General features: G+C 39.3%; 1 protein-coding gene across 2 annotated transcripts in view; it reads left to right on the top strand.

Annotated features, from left to right (window-relative positions):
• Positions 1-4140, top strand: part of LRRC40 (leucine rich repeat containing 40) — a 57506-nt gene extending 53366 nt beyond the window's left edge. For both annotated transcript variants that reach the window (XM_005871902.2, XM_005871901.2), the window contains one exon: positions 2730-4140. In XM_005871902.2, coding sequence (XP_005871964.1) covers positions 2730-2835 — 106 coding nt within the window. In that variant the 3' untranslated portion in view covers positions 2836-4140. The remainder of the gene's footprint in view (positions 1-2729) is intronic.
• The last annotated feature ends 17940 nt before the right edge of the window (positions 4141-22080 follow it).

The raw sequence follows: 22080 nt of genomic DNA, 5'->3' as shown, positions 1-22080 counted from the left end.
CGCCCCCAACTGCCCCTTCTGCTGGCCTGGTCACCCCCAACCACTCCCCACCCTGCCAGCTTGGTTGCCCCTCATGGCCCCCTCTGCCAGCCTGGTTGCCCCCAACTGCCCCCCCTGCTGGCCTGGTCACCCCTCACTGCCCCCCTGCTGGCCTGGTTGCCCCACACAGCCATTTGGTCGTCCCTCATTAACGCCCTGCCGTCCTGATTGCTCCACGCAGCCTGTTGCTCAGTCGTTTGGTCGTCCCTCACTAACTCCCCAGCCGGCCTGGTCGCCCCACATAGCCTGCTGTTCAGTCGTTTGGTCGTCCCTCACTAACCCCCCTGCCGGCCTGGTCGCCCCACATAGCCTGCTGTTCAGTCTTTTGGTTGTCCCTCACTAACCCCCCTGCCGACCTTGTCGCCCCACTCAGCCTGTTCGGTCATCTGTTCGGTTGTTTCGGATGTGACGGCCCCTGGCTCTTTATATATATAGATGGTCTTCATGCTGGGTCATGATCTTCCTCACTCTCTGTGTTCGCTGTCACCTTAGTCTCAAATGCTTTTACCCTGCTTTTATCAATAATCAACCTAAATATATTTGAAAACCTTCCTTATTCCCCAGGCAGAATTAGTCACTTCTGTAATTTTCCATCCTGCTTTGTTTAGACTCATTTATACCATTTCTTTGTCCTCCTTTAGAAAAGAGTTGTTCCAGTGCCTAGGACAGTGATGGCGAACCTATGACACTCGTGTCAGAGGTGACACGCGAACTCATTTTTTTGGTTGATTTTTCTTTGTTAAATGGCATTTAAATATATAAAATAAATATCAAAAATGTAAATCTTTGTTTTACTATGGTTGCAAATATCAAAAAATTTCTATATGTGACACGGCACCAGAGTTAAGTTAGGGTTTTTCAAAATACTGACACGCCGAGCTCAAAAGGTTCGCCATCACTGGCCTAGAACATAGTAAGCACCCAATAAAGCTTGTTAAGTGACTATAAAGGTAGTTGGAGATGTCAACAGAAAGCTAAGTAGTGAAGCAGAATGTGTCAGAAGTAATATAATTATTGAAAACTGCACATGATGGTTTGACATATTTTACTTTGCTTGGGCAGTGCTGGCATCTGCTCTGGTAGCCCTTATTAGTGCATTATAGGAGGCAAGTACAGTTGATTCTCGTTACTGGAAGCAGTTGTATTCTATAAAGTCTCTGTAAATACCAAATGAGTGAATCCTGAACTGTTACTCCTAGAGGAAGTACAAGAGGTAGGTCCTTTTGAGCCTCTGGTCGCGACATTTTCAATCAGTCAGTGCATTACCCCTTTTTTAATGTGTTTGTATTAAGACACCTTATTTAATATTGTTAATTTATTAATATTGAATGATGGCCAAACAGCTCTATAATACATGCCTGAATGAAGCTTATTTAATATGTATTTTTTCTGTAAGGCACATGGCAGCCTTCTTGTTAAGAAAACTAGAGAGCACTTTAGCGCTACACTTGCAGGCCATTTTAAAGAGTGAAGTTACCAATAAGGACAAAAATGGAAAAAAATGCCACATGAAATAGACCAGGGATAGGACACTTGTTTACAGAATGAGAGCCGAAACAAGAAGGCAGTGTCACCTGCTCAACTTCAGCAGAGAATGTGCCTATCCAGCAACTCAGATTTTTTGCTGTTCTATGCGTGTCAAAAAATGGCTTTCAGAGTGCCAGCTGCGTTGATTTTTGGGTTGCAAATAAGTTTTAGTGAGTAGGCAAATTAGCAAATACTGAGGATTGACTGTAATTAACTTCTTTTTCTATAAATTAAGAAAGTCAGTCTTTAAAAGAATTCCCAAGGCACATAGAAGTATTTGAAGATATAATTTAGATCTGCTGTATATAGTGTGGTGTGATTCCTTTGACTTTTGTTTACACAAACACTCAAGTTATTGAAAATTAGTATAAAAGTTTCTTTATCTCATAAGTTAAGGTATTTCATTAATTATTAAAGAAACAAATTAACAAGCCCTTAAATCTTAAATTGGAACCTCATTTTAGAACATGTAAATAGATTTTTATGTGTGTATCTGGTGGGGGGGGGGGGGGGGGGGGGGGGTAGAGGGCAGATGTGTCAATGTTTCCCAGGGCAGAGGGGGATAATTTGGTTACGTTTTAATCCTCGATATGAGTACTTGTATGCTCATTCTATACTTGTGTAAATACAGGGTGGGGCAAAAGTAGGTTTAAAGTTGTTTGTATGGAAAGTAATTCAATAATTAGTAAATAATAATAATACAAGAATAAACTGTTTCACATACTCACAACTGTAAACCTACCCTGTATAATTCAACCTTTTAGTATGTGGTCATAAGATTGAGAAAAGGATGGGTTAAATGGTGGTTCAGATGACAACAACTCTCTATAATAGCTGTAGGATCTTGGACAAGTCTTTCTTACCTCCCTGAACTTGTATTTCCTTATCTCTAAAATAGGAATATTAACGGGGCCTATATTATAGGTTGTTAAGATAACTGAGTCAGTGAATTTAAATTACTTAGCAGAGTACCTTTCACCTAAGTATTGTTAATGTTGTCTTGGTTATTGTTGTAGTTATAATTCCAACTGTTTAAATGGTTAGATTTGAAAGAGACAAATAAAAAAACTACACAAATCTTATTTATAATATTATAAATGAAATTAGAAGAAAAGCCTCCCTAATGGACAGTGTTAAAGTTCTTATTTCTCTCTTTTGCTTAGAACATTACTACTAGATGGAAATCCATTCCGTGTTCCGCGAGCAGCCATATTAATGAAAGGAACAGCCGCTATTCTGGAATATTTGAGAGACCGAATTCCTACATAAATTGGAGTTGTTTTATAATCTTGGTCATGCTGATTCTTAGAATTCTTACATTGATAATGAATGTTTTTCTAAGGTGTTGTGTACATTTGTAATGGTGATAACAGTGTTCTGAGTGTTTTGCACAAGATTTATACTACTCATTTTCATTCCATTATAACAGAAAACAGTTTCTTCAAAAGTGAATTTTTATTTAATGAAGTTTAATATTTTTATAATGACAAAGCATTTTTGTAGAAGTTGGTTTTTTCCCTATTTCTGTTTTTGTTACATATAATGTGACCAATTGACTTGAATATGACCATTCAATTTCTTTCGTTTAATATTAAATTGACTTGAATTTTATTCAATGTTGTTCTTTGACATTTAAAAATAAGACTTCATTACTGATAGGACTTTTGTGATGTGGTTGGTCTCAATATAAGTTTTCCATTAACATGCACTGTATTGTTTTAGTTTTAATCTAGTTGAAATGTCTTTAGCCTTTTCCCCATGTTTTAGGAAATCATTTTGTCATGATTTCTAATGTCACAGAAATGCTACACAAGATATAGTTATAGTTGGAGAAAATAGTAAGTGTTATAATTACTCTCACCATCTTGAATTTAAAAATTGACAAGGTTTTATAAAATGATTTCTTAGTATTAAGCTTCCATACAATAATCTGGTACTTCTGGATGCAAGAAATTCAAAGAGATTGGATCTGCATATTTTTCCTTCAGAGTGTTAGCAGTTTAAAAGTACTTTTTTCCCTAAATATTGAAGACCTTATTTTATTCTATAGATATTAGAAACAGGACATAACCAATAATGTATACTGCATAGAAATCTTGAAATGTGCTTTGTTTAAATACTTACTAATCAAGTATTTGTATACATCTATATTCTGTCGGTGTGTTTTAATCCAGCCTTGTATATATTGTTTTTCCAGGGCCTTAATTTTAAAATTTGCTTGTAATCTTCATAAAATTAAACTTGTAATCAGGCAGTAATTTTCTAAAAGGGAAGTTATTATAGGTGAACTTCATTTAATAAATATCAAATATAAACATTTTTATTTACATCAGAAATATCAGAAGTAGGCTAGGCTGATCAGTCATTATAAAACTTACCATTTGATTCTATTAAGTAGCCAATCAATAGAATGTATATTAACTTACATAGATAGATGGGTGGATAGATAGGTAGGTAGTAAGTAGGTAGGTAGATAGCTTTTGTGTGATCGAGGCATGCTTATATGAAAAAGTCAATTGCTACTAAAGATAAATAGTACATGTTCATAATAAAAGTTACATTTTCAAATGTTAATTACAATGTTTGTGTTTTTGGTTTAAAACAAACATGCTTTTTTCATACTATAACTTTGGTTGACTAAGAAAAATCTGCTTTGACATTAAACAAAAGACACTTTACAATAAGGTGACATTTTATTATTTATACAATAAGGAGACTTTTATGTTATTCAAAACACTTTTTAAATACTGAAAAAGTTGAGTACACCAAAGCCGAAAAATGGCTCTGCTATACACTGCACAGCATTATTTTAGTCCCTGTATTTTTATCTGTACAGAAAGCATCTTCAAAATGCATTCTAATCACATTGTACACCTTTGCCGATTAGTGTCAATACATAAAATAAAACTGCAGAATACAGCTTGCATTTGCAAATTAACTGACCAAGTAATTTCACTGATTCAGTAAATTTAAAATATAGATTCATAGGACTTCTTTGCACATAAAATGAAAGCAGCTTTCAAGGTTGTTATGGTCTCATACTGCAAAAAAAACCCATTAAGTACATTCACAGTCTATGTTAATAAAGTAGTAAATGTCTTCATTCAGTTTATTTACATCAATCTGTAGTTCAACTAAAAAGTATTGTTAATTGTGGTACTGTAGTTCTTTTAACACATACAAAAATGATAATTTTTATATAATTTAAGCTCAAAATCACAATTATCTCAAAATATTAATTACAATACAGCCATCTCAATTAAACGTGATTTATTTTTTTATAAAATGGTAAAATTTTTTATTAAAGTAAGCAATTAGTTTTGAATTGGCTAGAGTTCTCCCATGTAGAAAACCTTAAATGTTAAGAGATGTTTCCTGCCCCCTCCCACTCAAATTTGTATACAGCCACCTAGGCTAGCAAAGAGACAGAAAAGGCCCCAATTTATAAAGATTAAGCCTCTTTTGCTATACTGCTGTGGCTTGTTTCTTCCATAAAAGCTTTACAAGGGGAATATCAATAAACTACGCAGTGAAATGCATGCATTAATATACAATATGTTTATGTAAAATGTTAGTATTTACTAGTGCACGTTAAAATGTTCACAAAGACTGCAAAAGAAGTCATAAATAAAGAAGCACTTATAAAGAGCTATCAACTGCAAATTGTAAACTTGAAAACTACTTGGTAATATAATGAAATTTCTGTGAAAACAAATCCCAATTCAAGTTCTTTCTCTGGCTAAAGGAGCTCCAGTTACTTGGCCTGAAGATGTCACTGTTGCACTGCACATATGGTAGTGAAGTCAGTTGTCAAAAAGAATGAGTCTAGAGATTGTCTTAATTTTGCTAAAGTACTGGCCTAATGTATCACTGTGTAGGAATTTTTCTTAAACTTACAGAAGAGTGAAATATTTCACTACCCGAATTATATGACCTCAAATGAAAATTTGTGTGTGTACATATGTTTAGCATATGGAAAAATATTAATATAAGTAGGTGGAATTAGTATTTACTTATATAGTAATAAAAGGATTATGCCCCCAAAATAACTAAGGCCAAAAGTAATCAATTATCAAATAGTTTAGGAATGAGAGAATATTTTTCACGGCTACATAAAAAATTTAAACACCCTAAAACCCTTTTACTTAATAATTCTTTACAAACCTATTAAAAACCTATCATTGTCTTTGTTTAGAATTGCTGCTGTTAATATTTCTTCTCTGAATCGAAAGAGACCATCGTTCATATTATGGTTTACTTTTATACAACTGGGGTGTGTGTGTGTTGGGGGGAGGGTCACCCTTGCATGGCTATAAAATGGGAAAAATTAAAGTACTTGCAAACTACTTTTGCAAGGTGATTTGAGATGGTCTTTGAAATTCATAAATAGAATTCAATAGATTTACCTCTGAATTTCAAATAGGAAAAAATTTATCCTTCATAAGACAATGTCATGTTAAGCTTCCTTTAGTCTCTTCTATACAAAGAGAAACTTGATTAGCTCTTGGGACAAAAATATCTGGTTTATCTATCAATTATTTTTCTCTTTATTCCAAACAGAAAATAATAAGGCTTCTATTTTCAAGGAGGAAAATGAAGTTGAGGATGTTAAAGGAAAATGCCCAAACATCATAAAGCAGTATTAAAACATTTATTGCATTCCGTTGACACTAGGTGTCATCAAAGCTAAAACCAAATTTCCTAGAGTAAAACTAAGCATATGACATTCATTACTGCCCTGAACAGGTGCCTTTTCCACATTCAAGACCAATAAGGCTCCTCTGAGTGGAAAGACTCTACAAATATTGAAAATAAAATTTATTTCAGCACCACATTGTGAAAATAAATTACCATCCCAACAAAATGAGAACTGCTTTGTGTTCTATCTGCCTGAGAGTTTCATCTTGGTTTTCCTATAGACTTTCAAAAAATTATGTAAGATTTCCTGACTAAGAGAGGTTCTTTAGTAGAGTGCTGGGGAAAGGGAAGAGGGATGGAAAGATACAAAGAAATATAATGTGATTTCTTTTGTCCATCAAATGCTTTCCTTAATTTAGCTATCATAAAGATTAGTTGACCCGAATACTTGGGCATAATTTAACCTCATTACCTGTGCAAAACAAATGCACAAAGAAAAACACCTATGTACGTGTGTCTCTACAGAGACACAAAACCTGAGTCACAATAAAAAATTTTTAATATAAGAAATCTTAATGTAGGAAAATAACCTTTAAAGGGCCAAAAAATATCTTTGTACAATATAATTAGCTAACTAAAACTTCAATGTGTTTAAGTATCACATATTTTATAAGACCTAACAAAAAAGGAATAATTTACATTTGATAATTTTCTTAACTATAACTGATACCCCCATTTTTATTTCTAACATCTATTTTCATTCCCCTGAATTCATTAACTTCTCCAAAAAATAAAAGCATCCTATATAATAAAAGGGTAATATGCAAATAGACCGAACGGCAGAACAACCGAACATCCAATCAAAGTGTAGTATGCTAATGATATGCTAAGGCTGCTCAACCACTCGCTATGACATGCACTGATCACCAGGGGGCAGTCAACTGGTCAACCAGTTGCTATGATGTGCACTGACCACCAGGATCAGATGCTCTGACCGGTAGGTTAGCTTGCTGCTGAGGTCTGGCCGATTGGGACTAAGCTAGACAGGCTGGACATGCCCTGGAGCCCTCCTGCGGTTCCTCCATGGATCATGCACCGGTGGGGTCCCTCAGCCTGGCCTGCACCCTCTCACTATCTGGGACCCCTCGGGGGATGTCGGAGAGCTGGTTTCAGCCAAATCCCTCAGGCCACTCCCCTTGGGAGGGCACCAGATGCAGGGCTCATGGCTGGTGAGCGCTGCTGCAGCAGCGCGAGCCTCTCCCAATCGGGATTGATTAGGCATGAGCCCAGAGCAGGCACAGTGGGGCCAGGATGAGCGGGAGTGGCAGGGAGGAGCTGCAAGCCGCATTGGACTGCGCGTTTCGGCCTGATCCCTGCAGGCCACCCAGAGTGACCTCACCTGTACATGAATTCATGCATCGGGCCTCTAGTATTTAAATATGAGGACTGTTTAATTTCTGATGAACAATTCTTACTTTTATCTAAATATTGAGGACATAGGAGATTTGGGGTTGCTAGGCATATAACAATGCCAAACCAAAATAGAACTCTAAAATTCAAAACAAAATATATATTTTGAAGGAAAACATTACTTGGAAAATTATGTTGTAGATAGAGTTGGGCCAAAATCTGCATGAAGCTATTATGTGCAGGCTCCTTTTCTGCAGATAGTTATCTCTTAAAAAAATCCCTTTTCTCTATGCACAACTTCCTCAGCTTTCAGTGGGTTTCTCACCTTTTCCATACTTGAACCCTGCATTCTCCCAACTGAATGAAGCTCCCTTGCTCACACCCAACCACCAGTTACAATGTCCTTTCCTCTCCTCTACATCTTTGTCCTTTCTACTCCTCTTCCTCATCTTCAGTAGCTGAGTTCTCTGTGATGATTCCTTGGCTTCCCCTCATGTGCCACTTAACTACTCAGTAGGAGGAAATCTATTTATTTGTCCCCACTGTGTTATCATTGGACACTTTAAGGCTCCATTCAGGACATACTTATTCCCTGGGCTGCATCCATCCCAGATGCAATCTGGGAGTAGTTTATAGGAAAATGAGTGTGAGTTGCTGCTCCACACTGCCCCCAACTGGCCATTGTCAGCTGGGACATTGCATTGATTATGCATTTATGTCAGTTAAGTCACTAATACCTAAAAGAGGAATCCTTCTGAACCAAAAGATTCAATCCTTGCATTTGTAAGTGAGTAGTTGAACCAATAGGGATTCTGGACAGTATCTTTGAATGCTATATTTTGGGTCAGTGGGGCTGATTTGGGGATAGGGTGGTAAATGCACATGGTAGGGTGAGAGACTAAAGGCATTCGCCTAGTGAACTAGTCTCTTCTTGCCTTTTTGTAATGACACTTGCCTGAGGATCACGAGAAGGATTCTGTAATGTGCAGAAGGCTAAAAGCAGAGTCACACTTTCTCTGCCAACAGACTAGTTACCATGGGAACCAATGCAGAAAAATGAAAATATGACAAGAAGCTGAGGATTAAATGTGGAGAAAATTGATAGGGAGTTGGTTTCTACATGGCAATTTGAACATTTGGGATTTAAAGAACAGGCCGTTCTTCATGTGACCAGACCAATGACAATGAATAAAATGACTTGCCAGTAGCTGGTCCTGGCAGCTGAGATGTGAGGGATACAGAGAGGAAGCAGTAAGCATGCAGTAGGTTGGAGAAGGGGAACTCTGTAAAATCCAGTTCCATTCCTGGGAAGGCTGAACACCAGTTCAAAGGGCAAATTAACCATGAGATCCAAAGGTGCCCTTTGAAAGGCATATCCATCTTCCCTTGATAAACCAAACCTCCTGTAATTCTCACCCCGCCAAGGCCAGCACACACTACTTGACAAAAGTATTGCACATCTAATATTGCTTGAAACATCTTCCTAAGTATTAAAACAAAAAATACCCACTTTTAAATCTGCAGCCCTCCCCTGCCCCAACAAGGCAGCTATTGCAGTGACCTAGAATTTAGTTTTTCATTAAGGAAATAATTATTCCACTTCACCGGATACAAGTCCTCCCTTTGGACACCTCTCTGTCATTCTACCAAACCAGACTCCAGGATTCCAGGACAATCTATAACAAGGGCTTGGTTTCAGCCCAGTCTGAGAAAGCCGACCTACGCCTTGTACTTTCAGAGGCTCAGGGGAGACCACATCTGTCCTGTCCCCTAAGCTTCCCCAAAAGCTGTTTTCTGAGATCCTATGATTAATGCCTCCTTCCTATGACTTCAGCCTTTGGTCCACATTGAAATGCAATTGCCCTGAGGAGAGAAGGGAAGGTCACACTATCGACGACCTGATTCAACCCTTCCTAGAGATCCAATTTTCAAGTAATAGTGATACCCTTAACCCGACCCACCCTCCCAACACACACAAACAACATCACCCAGGAAGTAGGAGGCAAGCCATTGTTAGAGAGCTGTCTTTAGGATACATCCACCTATAAATGGTCTAAATAAAACATGCCCTTTGTACAGTGCTAGGTCCACTGGACAGGTTTCACCACAAATGCTCATTTCTGGCTCGCTAACGACAGGCTGTTCTATTTGTCAGAGTTCCTTTGACCATCTCAACAATGAGTTCTTGAAATGCCCAAAGCCCATTAATTTCTGTTTTCCCAAGAGAGCTTACAGAGTTCACAAATCCAGGAAAGCCTGAATTTTCTCCCACTGGCAGAGTCTGAAGGCAAACTTGATGATAAACAGAGAGTTGAGTACAGTGATTTTGCTTATGCTAAAATAATTTCTTCGTCAGTATTCCAGCGGGTTTCAGAATTTGAGACTTCTAGGGCAGGTTTTTGCAGGTAGGAAGCGTGAGAATAGCCTGATGCAGGACTAGTCTTGAAAGCTACACAAAGCATGGCGTTACTCTAACAGGTAAGCGGATCTCTTTCTGAGATAGGCCAATAGACTCTAAGAGGGTCTTCACAAACAGCCCTACCTTTGGAGTTGACATGGTAAGTAAGAGAGTGCCTTTTTTCTTTTCTTTTTTTCAAAAACATATATTTTATTAATTTTTTTACAGAGAGGAAGGGACAGGGATAGAGAGTTAGAAACATCGATGAGAGAGAAACATCAATCAGCTGCCTCCTGCACACTCCCTACTGGGAATATGCCCGCAACCAAGGTACATGCCCTTGGCTGGAATCGAACCTGGGACCCTTCAGTCCGCAGGCCGACGCTCTATCCACTGAGCCAAACCGGTTAGGGCGAGAGTGCCTTTTCTCATTTCTGATATGGTCTCTAAGATCAGGCAGCAGATGCTTGGAGGACTTTCTGGTCCAGATTAAATGAAGATTTCTGTGACTTGGTACTGGTTCTCTCACTGGTAAATCGTTCATTGGACACGCTTGAGCTCCTCCCGGCTGAAAGGCCACCTGACACTACCCTATTTAATAGTTTTACCACATCTGTTCATTCTCCAGACAAGAAGATAAAAACATGTTATTATAAAGCACATAACGTCTTGAGAATTTAAATTTTACTCCAAATTTTTTAACCAACTTGATTTTTTCTCCTTATTTTCTTTGAGGTTGTATAAATGATTCCCTGCTATATGTTCCTTAAATGGTTACTGACTTTTACATATTTTTTCATAGTTTTCTTTAGTTTATCATACAGGTGAGTATATAGTCTGCAAAAGAACCAGTCTTGCCAATATTAGGACATGCATTGCTTTCAACCACAAGTATTTGAAATAAAAAAAAGCTGACTTATCTGTGAAAAGATTGTGTCTACCTTGTGGGCATCTGATGAATAAGTCTGCAGATCGAATGGACAGCGTGATGACTGTGGTTAATAATATTGTATTGAACACTGGAAATTTGCCAAAAGAATAGATTTCAGATGCTCTCAAAACACACACACACACACACACACACAGGGCAAACCTGTGAAGAGATGAGACATTAACTAGCTTGACTATAATAATCATTTTACTATGTCTATGTATACTTTAAGTATATGCAATTTTTTAAAATGAAAAAAAAACACACACACACACCCAAAACAAGAAAACAAGGGCACCGCACTCTGTGGCTTATATTTCTGGATGAAGATGATGTGTTAAATAAGCAAATAGTTCAATTCAATTGTGAAAAAAAAAGATGGCTTTTTAATGTTGGCCATTGAATAAATGTACATAGATAATGGGTGTTTTTCAACCTTTCAATCTTTACCTCCAGCAATATGACCAGAATAGTACTTTAAGGTCAGGAGCCCTGTGATTAAGTATTTAAGAAGCACAATCTCATGTTCAAATGTAAGCATGCTATACAATTCGCTACATATAGTTTTGATAAACTCACACTTTCAAAGTTGATGCACAAAGACACTAAATTGCTCCAAGGTACAACCCACCACTTCATCACCAAATGGCAGCCAACTTTCCAGACCACGGTGGAACTCACATAATTTTGAATCCACTATTTAGGAAATCCTCAATTTTAACCTCTAAGAGCAAACTCACTCTCTGGATTTGTTGGTTGTAAAAACCCATCTGCCATTCCTCTTGCCAATGTTGTCTCTGAGGAGACTCTTCCCTCAGAATAACCTGTGGGGATTTAGATGGCTGCCACTTCTTAATGCTGAGCCACATTGCCAGGGCAGCTCAAACCCTCAGCTTTGGAGGCCCTTTGAGGAGGGTCTGGGGCGGGATCACATGCTATTCCAGCTGTCCCTCTGACAGACACGGCTGAGACTGGTCTGTATGTTCCGGGCACTCTTTGGCTTTTTACTTCCTAGGAAATTTTGTCATAGGTGCTGTTCAAGTTGCACTTCTTACTAAATTCTAATGGGTCCTATTCTGTTCTTAAAACACGAAGCATTCCCCGAATGGTGGGGTGTTTGCTAACAGGAAAGAGCGCCACCTTTTCCTTGCATGTATGTGCACGATGAGTGTGTAGAAGATGCAAATCCACCAGAACCATGCACATTTTTCTTCGATGTTTAAAACAAATGCGAATTGTTTTAAAGCAGAGATTTTAAGAGAAACTGTGTCCAAGTGGAAGAGTAGCCTTTGTCATCGAGCCTCAGTGCCCTCCCTCCGGGAGGGAGGAGTTGCCAGTGACTCCTGAAACCCCTCTGACTTTGACTCCGAAGAGGCAGCCGCTTGTAAGGACAAAGTCCAATTTCAGTGGAAAGGGGGGACTTAACTAACGAAGTGACTATGGCTCCCTGATACGGTTCATTCAAGATGAGACTGCAGTTACTTACATTCTCACTGTCACCTGAGACTTTCTAGAAAGGAACACATATGAGAAATGGGAGCCTACCTTCCTAAGGGAATAGAAAAGATTCCTCATCCACATTATAAAACAATAAAGCTAAAAGGAAGCACTTGCCGTTTTATTAGACTGGGAGAGAAAGCAATACAGTTCTGTTCTCTATTCTTCCCTCCTATTTTGTACCTGCACAGTAGCATTTATTAACTTCTTATGTGTCTATGTCCCTATGAGACTGTGTTTCTTAAGGGGAGGGACCATGGCTTTTTATATTTATATTCCTAACTGCCCTCAAAATCCTTTGTTCATTAACATTTGTTGATTAAATAGCATGTACAGCAAGAAAAAGAGATGAATTGTTCTAATCACTGATATATGTGTTTTTAAGAATTAAAACATAGATGGCTAGAAGGCAACTCTTAGGATGATGCAGAGGAAGACTTAGGAGAGAATTACTTAAATACCTCTTTGGATAGTTGGGTCTATCTAAACTTACATACAACAATGAATACTCTATGAGTATGTATTGTTGTGGGAGGTGTAGGTGAACATGCTGGAGATATTATGGAAAGTTAAAAAAAGAAAAAGAAAAGCTCAGCTGGCGTGGCTCAGTGGTTGAGGGTCAACCTATGAACCAGGAGGTCACGGTTCCATTCCCGATCAGGGCACAGGCCTGGGTTGCAGGCTCAATCCCTGGTTGGGGGGCATGTAGGAGGAAGCTGGCCAATGATTTTATCTCATCACTGATGTTTCTATCTCTCTATCCCTCTCCCTTCCTCTCTCTGAAATCAATAACAATATATTTAAAAAAGAAAAGAAGACATGGCCCCTTACCTTTGAGTAGTTTATGAAGATTTATGTCTCTAGGTCACGTTACTAATGATTATTTTGGGTAAATATGTGAAACCTAAAAGACAAGTTCCTGAGTGTGTGTGTGTGTGTGGGTGTGTGTGTGTGTGTGTGTGAGAGAGAGAGAGAGAGAGAGAGAGAGAGAGGGGATTGAGTTAGACTTTCTCTAGGAAATGGTCATAAATATAGATCTTGATAGCAACATTCATGGTTTTATAAAGAATGTATCACAAGCAAAAAAATAAAATAAAGAACATATCAGAATGATGACTTGCTAGAGAATCTGTTGGATCATAATGAGACTGTGATTCTAACAAGTACAAAACACTTATTGCTAAGTTGAATGACACCACAAGTATGGCTGAAGAGTAATGCTCAAAGACTGGCTATCAAAGGTGGATAGTTTAAAACAAACATAAGGAAGACAAGGAAAGACAAGTATTATAAGTCAGAACAGTTTGTATAATGATAACATAGAGGAAAAATCACATTTGGAGGTCACACATGCCCACTACCTACAACCTCTTCCTTTCCAGGTGCATCCTGGCTATTGGGCACCAAGGACAGTAAGTGGAGTCTCGAGTATGACTGTCACTCACTTCCTACTTTGCAGGGAGGTCACGTGACCCAGGCACAGTCAGCATCCTGGCGGGCATGGGGAGGAGTGCAAAGAGTGTTTCAAAGAGCTCCAGGCATTTTAAGTAACAGTTTCTCACTGCTTTCTTCTCTTCCCTCAGCTGCTGAGGGCCCCACTCTCCCACCCAACGTTGGTGATCTTCCCTTGTTGTACCTAAAAGCAGCGCTTCCCTCCCAACCTCTTTGCATTATGGCAGTGGTTCTCAACCTTGGCTGCACATTAGAATCACCTGGGAATCTTTTTAAAATCCTGATTTCTGGGCCTCATCCTCTGGAAATTCTGTTTCTTCTATAGGGTGGGGCCACAACATTAGTAACAAAGAAACAGAATTTGCGGAGGATGAGGCCCAGAAATCAGGATTTTAAAAAGATTCCCAGGTGATTCTAATGTGCAGCCAAGGCTGAGAACCACTGCATTATGGCACAGAGAGAAAATTATCATGTTTGTTTTGCATAATGGGGTACAGGTGGGTAAAACAGATAAGGCCTCTTCAGGCCCCAAGTGAAAGCAATAAGCCACAAGCCCCCATGCTCTCAGGGAATCAATATCTCAGCACTTAGGGGACCTATGCTAGCGGCTGGGTAGGAAGTACTGACCTACAGATTGCTCCCAGGAACACAAAATTAACATTCCCTCTATATTACAAAAAAATTAAAAAAATACTTCAGGTAATAGTTGATACCAAAAATCTAGAGGTGCCACCAGCAGCAACAAAACAAAAACACAATGGGAGTATATAAATAGCTCTCAAGCCATTTTTTTTTCATCAGTATCAGTACAAATTCTAATTTCCATTCTAATGCTTAGTTCCAGTCTCTACAGCTAAACCTATGATGAAAAGCTAATGGAAGTTTGAGAAGGGATGCCAAAAAAGATGAAATAGGAAATAAGGCAAATGGAAGAGCCAAGAGCTGTGTTCAAAAGAATGGTAGGTGGGCCCCTGCTGCATTCGCTGTAAAATGTGTGGCCACATTGTATACGATGTAGATTTGTTCATTATGCTGAGTCAAATAAGCCGGTCACAGAAAGGTAAGTATCACATGATCTCACTTATATGTGGAACTTAAATGAACAGAACAAACTGGTGAACAAAATAGATCCAGAGACACAGAAGCATGGAACAGACTGGAATCTCAGAGGGAAGGTGGGGGTGTGAGTGGGTGGGGAGAGGTTAACTGGGGAATTTATATGCATAATCCATGGACACAGAGAATAGTGTGATGAAGGCCTGGGAGGGATGGGTGCAGGTTGGAGGGTGTCAATGGGGGGAAAAAGGGGAGAATGTGAAATACTTTTAACAATAAAGATAAAATTTTAAAAAATTGTTCAGGAGACATTTATCTCCCCTGAAAAGAGAGGAAATGCACTTGTTAGGCAAACCCAAGACTGTGCACTAACTTCATCAGTTTGAGGTCAATAAAGAAGTTAGAAAACCACCACCAAAGAAGGCTGAACTGATTTTGCTAAGAAAGCCCACACTGTACCAGTGGCTGGGGATCAGGTGGCCTGAAGGAAACGGTTTCCTCTGGAGGAAAAGGCCAGAGGATTGAAATAGTTTCGCAAAGACTTGGGAAAGAACACCTTGTTCTCTCTACTTTTGCTTGGGGTTGGAAGAAAAAAAGATTAAATGGTTGGCAGAGAAACAACAGAAACCTTCAAATAAGTAGGGCTTAGATGGAATCTGCAAAGGCGAGGCCCAAACAAGGGTGCTGGCTAAATTAAGCTGTGAGGGTGAGGATATAATTAGCTTAGAAGAAGCAAACAGAAACTTTCGGCGTTTAAATGAATAACCCAGTTATTAGTGGCCCGGAAGTTCCAAAGATCTAAGAATCAAAACAGCTTGAGGACACGTCACCAAAGCTGCCAGAGTCTCTGGGCCTCCCACACCCAGACGTTCTTAGTGATGGAAGGGGCTGCAAACTGCCCCTTGAATCTGATGACCACTAGATGGCATATATTTTGAAATACATTCCTATGTACTTTATAGTAAGGTAAAATCTGATTATAATATTGTGGTAATTTCTTGTACACATATATAAAATGAAAAACTAGTAGTTTATACTGGATGCCTAGTTACTGCCAGATGTCAACTGGAAATAAAGCTATACAGACATTTTCAGATTGGACTAGTTTTAGAATATTAGGAAGGCTTTGCTAGGCAAACTTAATTCCCGATGTTTAAATTTTGGAGAGCTCATTTAAAAAATATATTTTAAATAAGTTGAAGCAAATACCTTATTTTGGAATGAACATATGTGAAGGAAGCTTAGTTAAAACAGTGGCAGATAGGCCCAAAATATTTGGGAAGCACAAGAATGTTGGAGAACTATTAAATTGGCAGGTGTAATAATTAAACTGAACAATTAGGAACAACAAACTTTAAAGCACATATTCAGCTGAGGCTTAGAGAGAGAGCAGGTTCTTTCTATAATTGAGTTCTGAGAGTGGTTGATACAAAACCTGAGAGGTTTAGTAAAAAAATATAGAGACTGCTGCCAGGCCGGTGTGGCTCAGTGGTTAAGCATCGACCTATGAACTGGGAGGTCACGGTTTGATTCCCCGTCAGGGCACATGCCTGCGTGTGGGCTCCATCCCTGATGTGGGGTATGCAGGAGGCAGCCGATCAATGATTCTCTCTCATCATTGATATTTCTACCTCTCTCCCTCTCTGAAATCAATAAAAATGTACTAAAAAACAAAATAAAAAATCTCTCTCATCACTGATGTTTCTCTCTCTCTCTCCCTCTCTGAAATTGAAAAAAGAAACCTGCTTAAAGTAAGCTAAGAGCTCTTAAATATTTCTTCTTATAGTGTTTAAATTTAGAGCATTGTTTCAAATTAATTCTCTCATGAGAATATGGAAAGGGGTGTTAATATATTTCTTAACAGCTACATTAGTACAACAGGTATAAATATGGACTGTCCAGAGTGTGGTCAACCAAGCTAGAGAATTGCCAAGATTCGGATATAAAATATAGCTATAAGGTTGCCATCTAGTGGTGCCTCTTCCTAACTGCGGACATCTTCCTAAAAAGTATGAGAATCTGTCCAACTCTACAAGAAGATTGTATTTGTCGAACTTGAACCCAGTAATTTAAACAGAGGGGATAAGACATATGGTTTGTTGCTTTATAAGAGTGTTTTAGTGAGGGGGAGTGATAGCATCTTCTCTGGAGGTATTTAAAAATAGCATTAATTCTTCCCTGAAGGTAGACTGATGAATCAGATCCCCTCAAGGTCCTTTTCTGTTTTATGACAGAACCATGATTTTTCTCATTTCCCCACAGAACTTTTATCCATACGATACTGTTTTTTAAATTTTTTAAAATTGATTCTGGAGAGGAAGGGTGAGGGAGAGTCTGAGTCTGGTTTCCCTCCGTTCCACTTTATCTGTCTTTTATGTCCTTTCTGATGGCTTTCTCATTCTTACTCCATTAACTACTTATTACCTTCTCTCATTCCTCCAGTCCTCATGTCTATTACTCATGATCCTAAAATTTCTATATATATAAAAGGCTAAGCAACCATCTAACCATCCGACAGTCCGACCGGCCGGCAGGTATGAAGCGCACTGACCACCAGGAGGCAGATGCTCAATGCAGGAGCTGCCGGGCTGCAGTGACTTGGCAGCAGCGGTTCTCAGGTGAAGCACCCTGGAATCAGAGAGGAGGAAGCCTGATTCCTCCCGGGGCCACGAAATTCCACCTTTGGCTGTGGGTTATGTTGTTGCTGGGGCACTGTCGGCCCCAAATCTGGTTTACTGCAAAGCTGCAGTGACTGAAGATGCCCTTTGAGGCATGGCACTGCCACAGGTGCAGCTGGCCAGGGGGGGACTGTGGGAGGTTGGCTCCAGGGCATGTCCGGCCCGTCTTGTCCAGTCCTGCCCCACTGGCCACCTTCTAATTAATTTCCTTTCAATGTGCACGAATCCATGCACCGGGCCACTAGTTCTTAAAATAATTAAAAGTACTCTTAAACAACAACAAAAAAGAAAAGAAAAGAAAAGAAAAAAGTACTCTTACTATTCTAAAATACTTTGCCCACTTACTATACTAAAATAATGTTCCCCTTTCAATTAATATTTTACTTTTCATTTCCACTTCATTTCTGTTCAAACAGACATTGGCATTCTTTTCCTCATATAAATATATAGACACTGGGCTATAGGACCAAAGTGTAGGCCTCTGGAGAGCTATAGGCACCATAACTATAAAAGAAAATGATAATGGAAGTTTCCTTCAAAGAAACTTTCTTTCATGGAAAGAAGCCAAAATTACAAAGTCTCTTTATACAAAGAAATTAAAAGGCAGAAGCAGATGAAGTAATTTGTATTATTGGTGTAAGCAAAATAGTATATGAAAAATGGATTTGTTGGGGGAACATTTCATTCACCTTCTGTAATCAACTTGCTATGAAACATGAAGAGAAAAATATGGGAAATATTTTTGAGAGAATGCTAAGGAAGAAATGCTTTACCTGCAAGAAAATCAAGATCCTATGTGGTAATATAGGAACTGAGCTTAGGAGCTTACCAACCTAGGGCTCTCCCCACTTAGAGACATTTTTTCTTTTCAAGGATTCCTTTTTTTTTGGCCCTTACAAGGGAGGTATCTAATGAAGCCAATGCTCATGGCAGTATAAGTAGTGTTCTTTCAACTTTGAAATCAACAGGCCAGATTCTGACCTCTATAAAAGTTTGGGAGGGGGCATGTAGTTTTTATCAAGATGACCCAGATTTTCTGTGGTTTATCTAAATAGTTAATCATTTTAATTCTATAGCTTTTGCAGTGGCTTGAGAATTTTGGCTGGAGTGTATGACAGTTTCACTTTAGGGATGCAGGTGGTGGAATCTGTCCACGAAATGATGCCAAAATGCAATGTGTAAACATTGTCATGCTGAACTATGGCCAAAGGCCTGTGCTCAGATTTTTTATTTTTCTAGAACAGGCAGCACAAAGCAGAAGTTGTATTTGTTTTAGAGCTGAAATAGGGTTGGGGACTCCCTCTTCCCAACTACTTCTCCCTATCCCTATCCCTATCCCTATCCCTATCCCTATCCCTATCCCCATCCCCATCCCTATCCCTACTCCCTTTACTGTTCCCCACACCTCCAAAATTTAAACAATAGCTTGGGCAAAGGAATCTACCAAGTCACAAAGTACAGGTAGAAGAACATTAAAAATAAGTCTCAAACCAGATCAAACCATCTGCTTGTGTTTCCTGAGTTCCCAGAGTCATTGCATCTGTCTAGACCAGTGATGGCGAACCTTTTGAGCTCGGTGGGTCAGCATTTTGAAAAACCCCAACTTAACTCTGGTGCCGTGTCACATATAGAAATTTTTTGATATTTGCAACCATAGTAAAACAAAGACTTATATTTTTGATATTTATTTTATATATTTAAATGCCATTTAACAAAGAAAAATCAACCAAAAAAATGAGTTCGCGTGTCACCTCTGACACACGTGTCATAGGTTCGCCATCACTGGTCTAGACCTTGGGCCTCTGGTAAAATGAGGGAGCTGGGCTGGTTACCTCTAAGACCCTGGCAAGACCAAAACCATGGCTCTGTCAGTTCAACCTCACACATTCTTTTCTCTGGGAGGTTTCTGACATACAGACACATGACTTCTTCTAAGAAGAGAAATAAAACCCAAACAAGTCAGAAGGATAGATACGATGTACTTCAATTAAATGAATGAAAGACACTTATTAAAATTTTTGGAGCGTGTTAAGGTCCTTAGAACACATTAAAGGGAAATTAAACACAACAGCTGAAACACAGCGCAAAGAGCCCAATAGGTCCCTTAACCTTAACTGGAAGAAAGTTCTCTTTCTTAGTTTCATGGTGGTGATGTTCAAGCTGGACCCTGAAGGCTGCATATAGTTTTGATAATTGATAGTGGGAAGGGGGAAAGGAAGACATTCCAGTAGGGGACCTGCATGGGCAAAGGCTGAGGCTGAAAAGCACGGGGAGTACTCAGGGCAAGGTAAGGATTGCCAGGTCTCTAAAACACCGAGTGTGTATAGAGTGAAGGAAAGACAACACCCAAGCAATTCCTGTGTTCAGAGGATCAAACTTTCCTTGGAAGAAGAAATAGAGGTCTATGATATGTGGATATGTGAGACCAACCTCACGCCAACAGTGTTTTCATGGGATGGGCTGAACAGCACACAGTGAAAATGTTCTTCCCCCACCGAAAGAAGCGAAGCAAATGAACATGAAATGCAACCGCCTCAATGACTCCTCAACTCATTCATCTCTGAGTACGTCATTCTAATATTGGATCTTATGGACTCCCATGCACCCCGATAGTCTACAAGAGGCCTTGGTCATAGGAGAAACCCTACAGGGACACTCAGCATAGACGAATCCCTCCAGTCAAACACCCCAGGCCTTTTAAAGTGCTGACTTCCTATCTCTTTTCCCCGTCATGTCAGGGGCATAAAGACATGCTGCTGGGCCAGGGCAAGGGACATCTTCATTATATTCTCTTTACTTTATGACAAACTGACAAAATTCTCTTCCAGGGATTCAAGGGAGTCTGGTTGCTATTTATCTTGCCCGGTAAAAGTATCCACTAGCCTACCGGATGTTGCCCAAATCCCAGCAAACAATCATAATGGCCTCCCCAAGGCCATGATACTCAGTAGGGAGACTTATCTGTACCTTCAAATGGAACAACCATGCTCGACACAAAAAGAGATTTGATTAAAGAGGCTGCTTCCTTTTGCAACACACGAGTGGGGGCTGGGACAAAGGGACTCACCACATGTCTTGTACCGTCTTTGATCTGGAAATTCTCTCATCTTTCCACTTGATTATGAGATTCTGAGCAGAGGAGACCATGTAATATCCCTTGAAGTGCCTGGTATATAGTTGATGCTCAACAAATATTTATAAGCTTTGCATTTAATGTTTTTGTTATATTCTTCAATAAAATATCCCCAGATGTTTTGAATTTATGAATGACATACCTTAGGCATCTGAGACTCAGCTACGGTCATTGCTTTCCTGTGGAGGAAATATGCAGTTGCTGATGAAAGTAAAAGTCTCTGTACTAAGATATTTTACTCTAGGAGTAGAGATGCCTGACTGTTTGTAGGCTGCTTACTCATCACGTTATTTTAAAGAAGGAAAAAACCGGCACAGATAATGTAATTTTTAAGAAAAAAATGTACCTTCAAAACTAGAGAGAGATTGGTTGATGCATTTAATTTTTGCCTTAATACCCATTCCTACATACATTGAAAATAATGCCAGCTTAAGGAATGTTTTTAGGAGAGGAAAAAATCTATGCGAGGTTTGAAAATGGCTCCTATGGAAATTTGATGCATGGTTTTGTCTTTGGGTCAGGCTTACATTGGTTCCAACAACAGACTAATTAGGGTCACAGGGTTTCAGTGCTTTCTACATAAACATTGCCCGGATTTTAGAACCTTCCACTGTTTGAGGTGCTTCTATTAACAAAATGAGGCCAAACAACAACAACAACAACAACAACAACAAAACAAAACAAAACAAAGCAAAACACCACAAGTGTTTTGCAGCCAGGATCATGTGGAGAAGTATTGGTGCAACCGATCCTTCTCGTCTGTGCCTGCCCTGCAGCCCAGTTAGTGACCACTGGGTTGTCACAGTGTGAGCTGACTGTCGGACAGCCGAATCCAACTGGGCAACTACCAGGTGAAGTGATGCTTCTAAAGTTGGAACCAGTGAATTATTTCTCCTCTCTTAATTCCCATGGAACTGCTCTCATGTAGTTAAAAGCCTAGGTATTCAATATTCCTCGATTTTAATTTATTCTTTTTTTTTAAAATTTATTCTTTTTTTAACCAAATCTTAGAGTGGACTTTGCCCTTCATTTATCAGAAATCTCTGAATCCCCCAAAGTAGAAGTTGTGCAATGTATACCCTCAACCAAGAGAGTTTTCCCAAGCCATTCTGTTGCAGACAGGGTCCACGTGGAGCAAGAATGGAACCTGTCCCAACACCAATCAGGTAGGAGGAGACTAAGAGAAGGTCCTTGGGAAGGTAAACGTCAACATTTAAAAGCCGGAAGTGGACACAAAGTTCTATTAAGGCATTGCCACCCTCACCCTTGTGCACAAGCTTTGTTTGCTGTTGTCAGAGACATGGCAAGCGCTCTGCCTTGG

The sequence above is a fragment of the Myotis brandtii genome, unplaced genomic scaffold, assembly GCF_000412655.1.
Source record: "Myotis brandtii unplaced genomic scaffold, ASM41265v1 scaffold36, whole genome shotgun sequence".
Lineage (NCBI taxonomy): Eukaryota > Metazoa > Chordata > Mammalia > Chiroptera > Vespertilionidae > Myotis > Myotis brandtii.
This window is presented reverse-complemented; position numbering and strand designations above follow the sequence as displayed.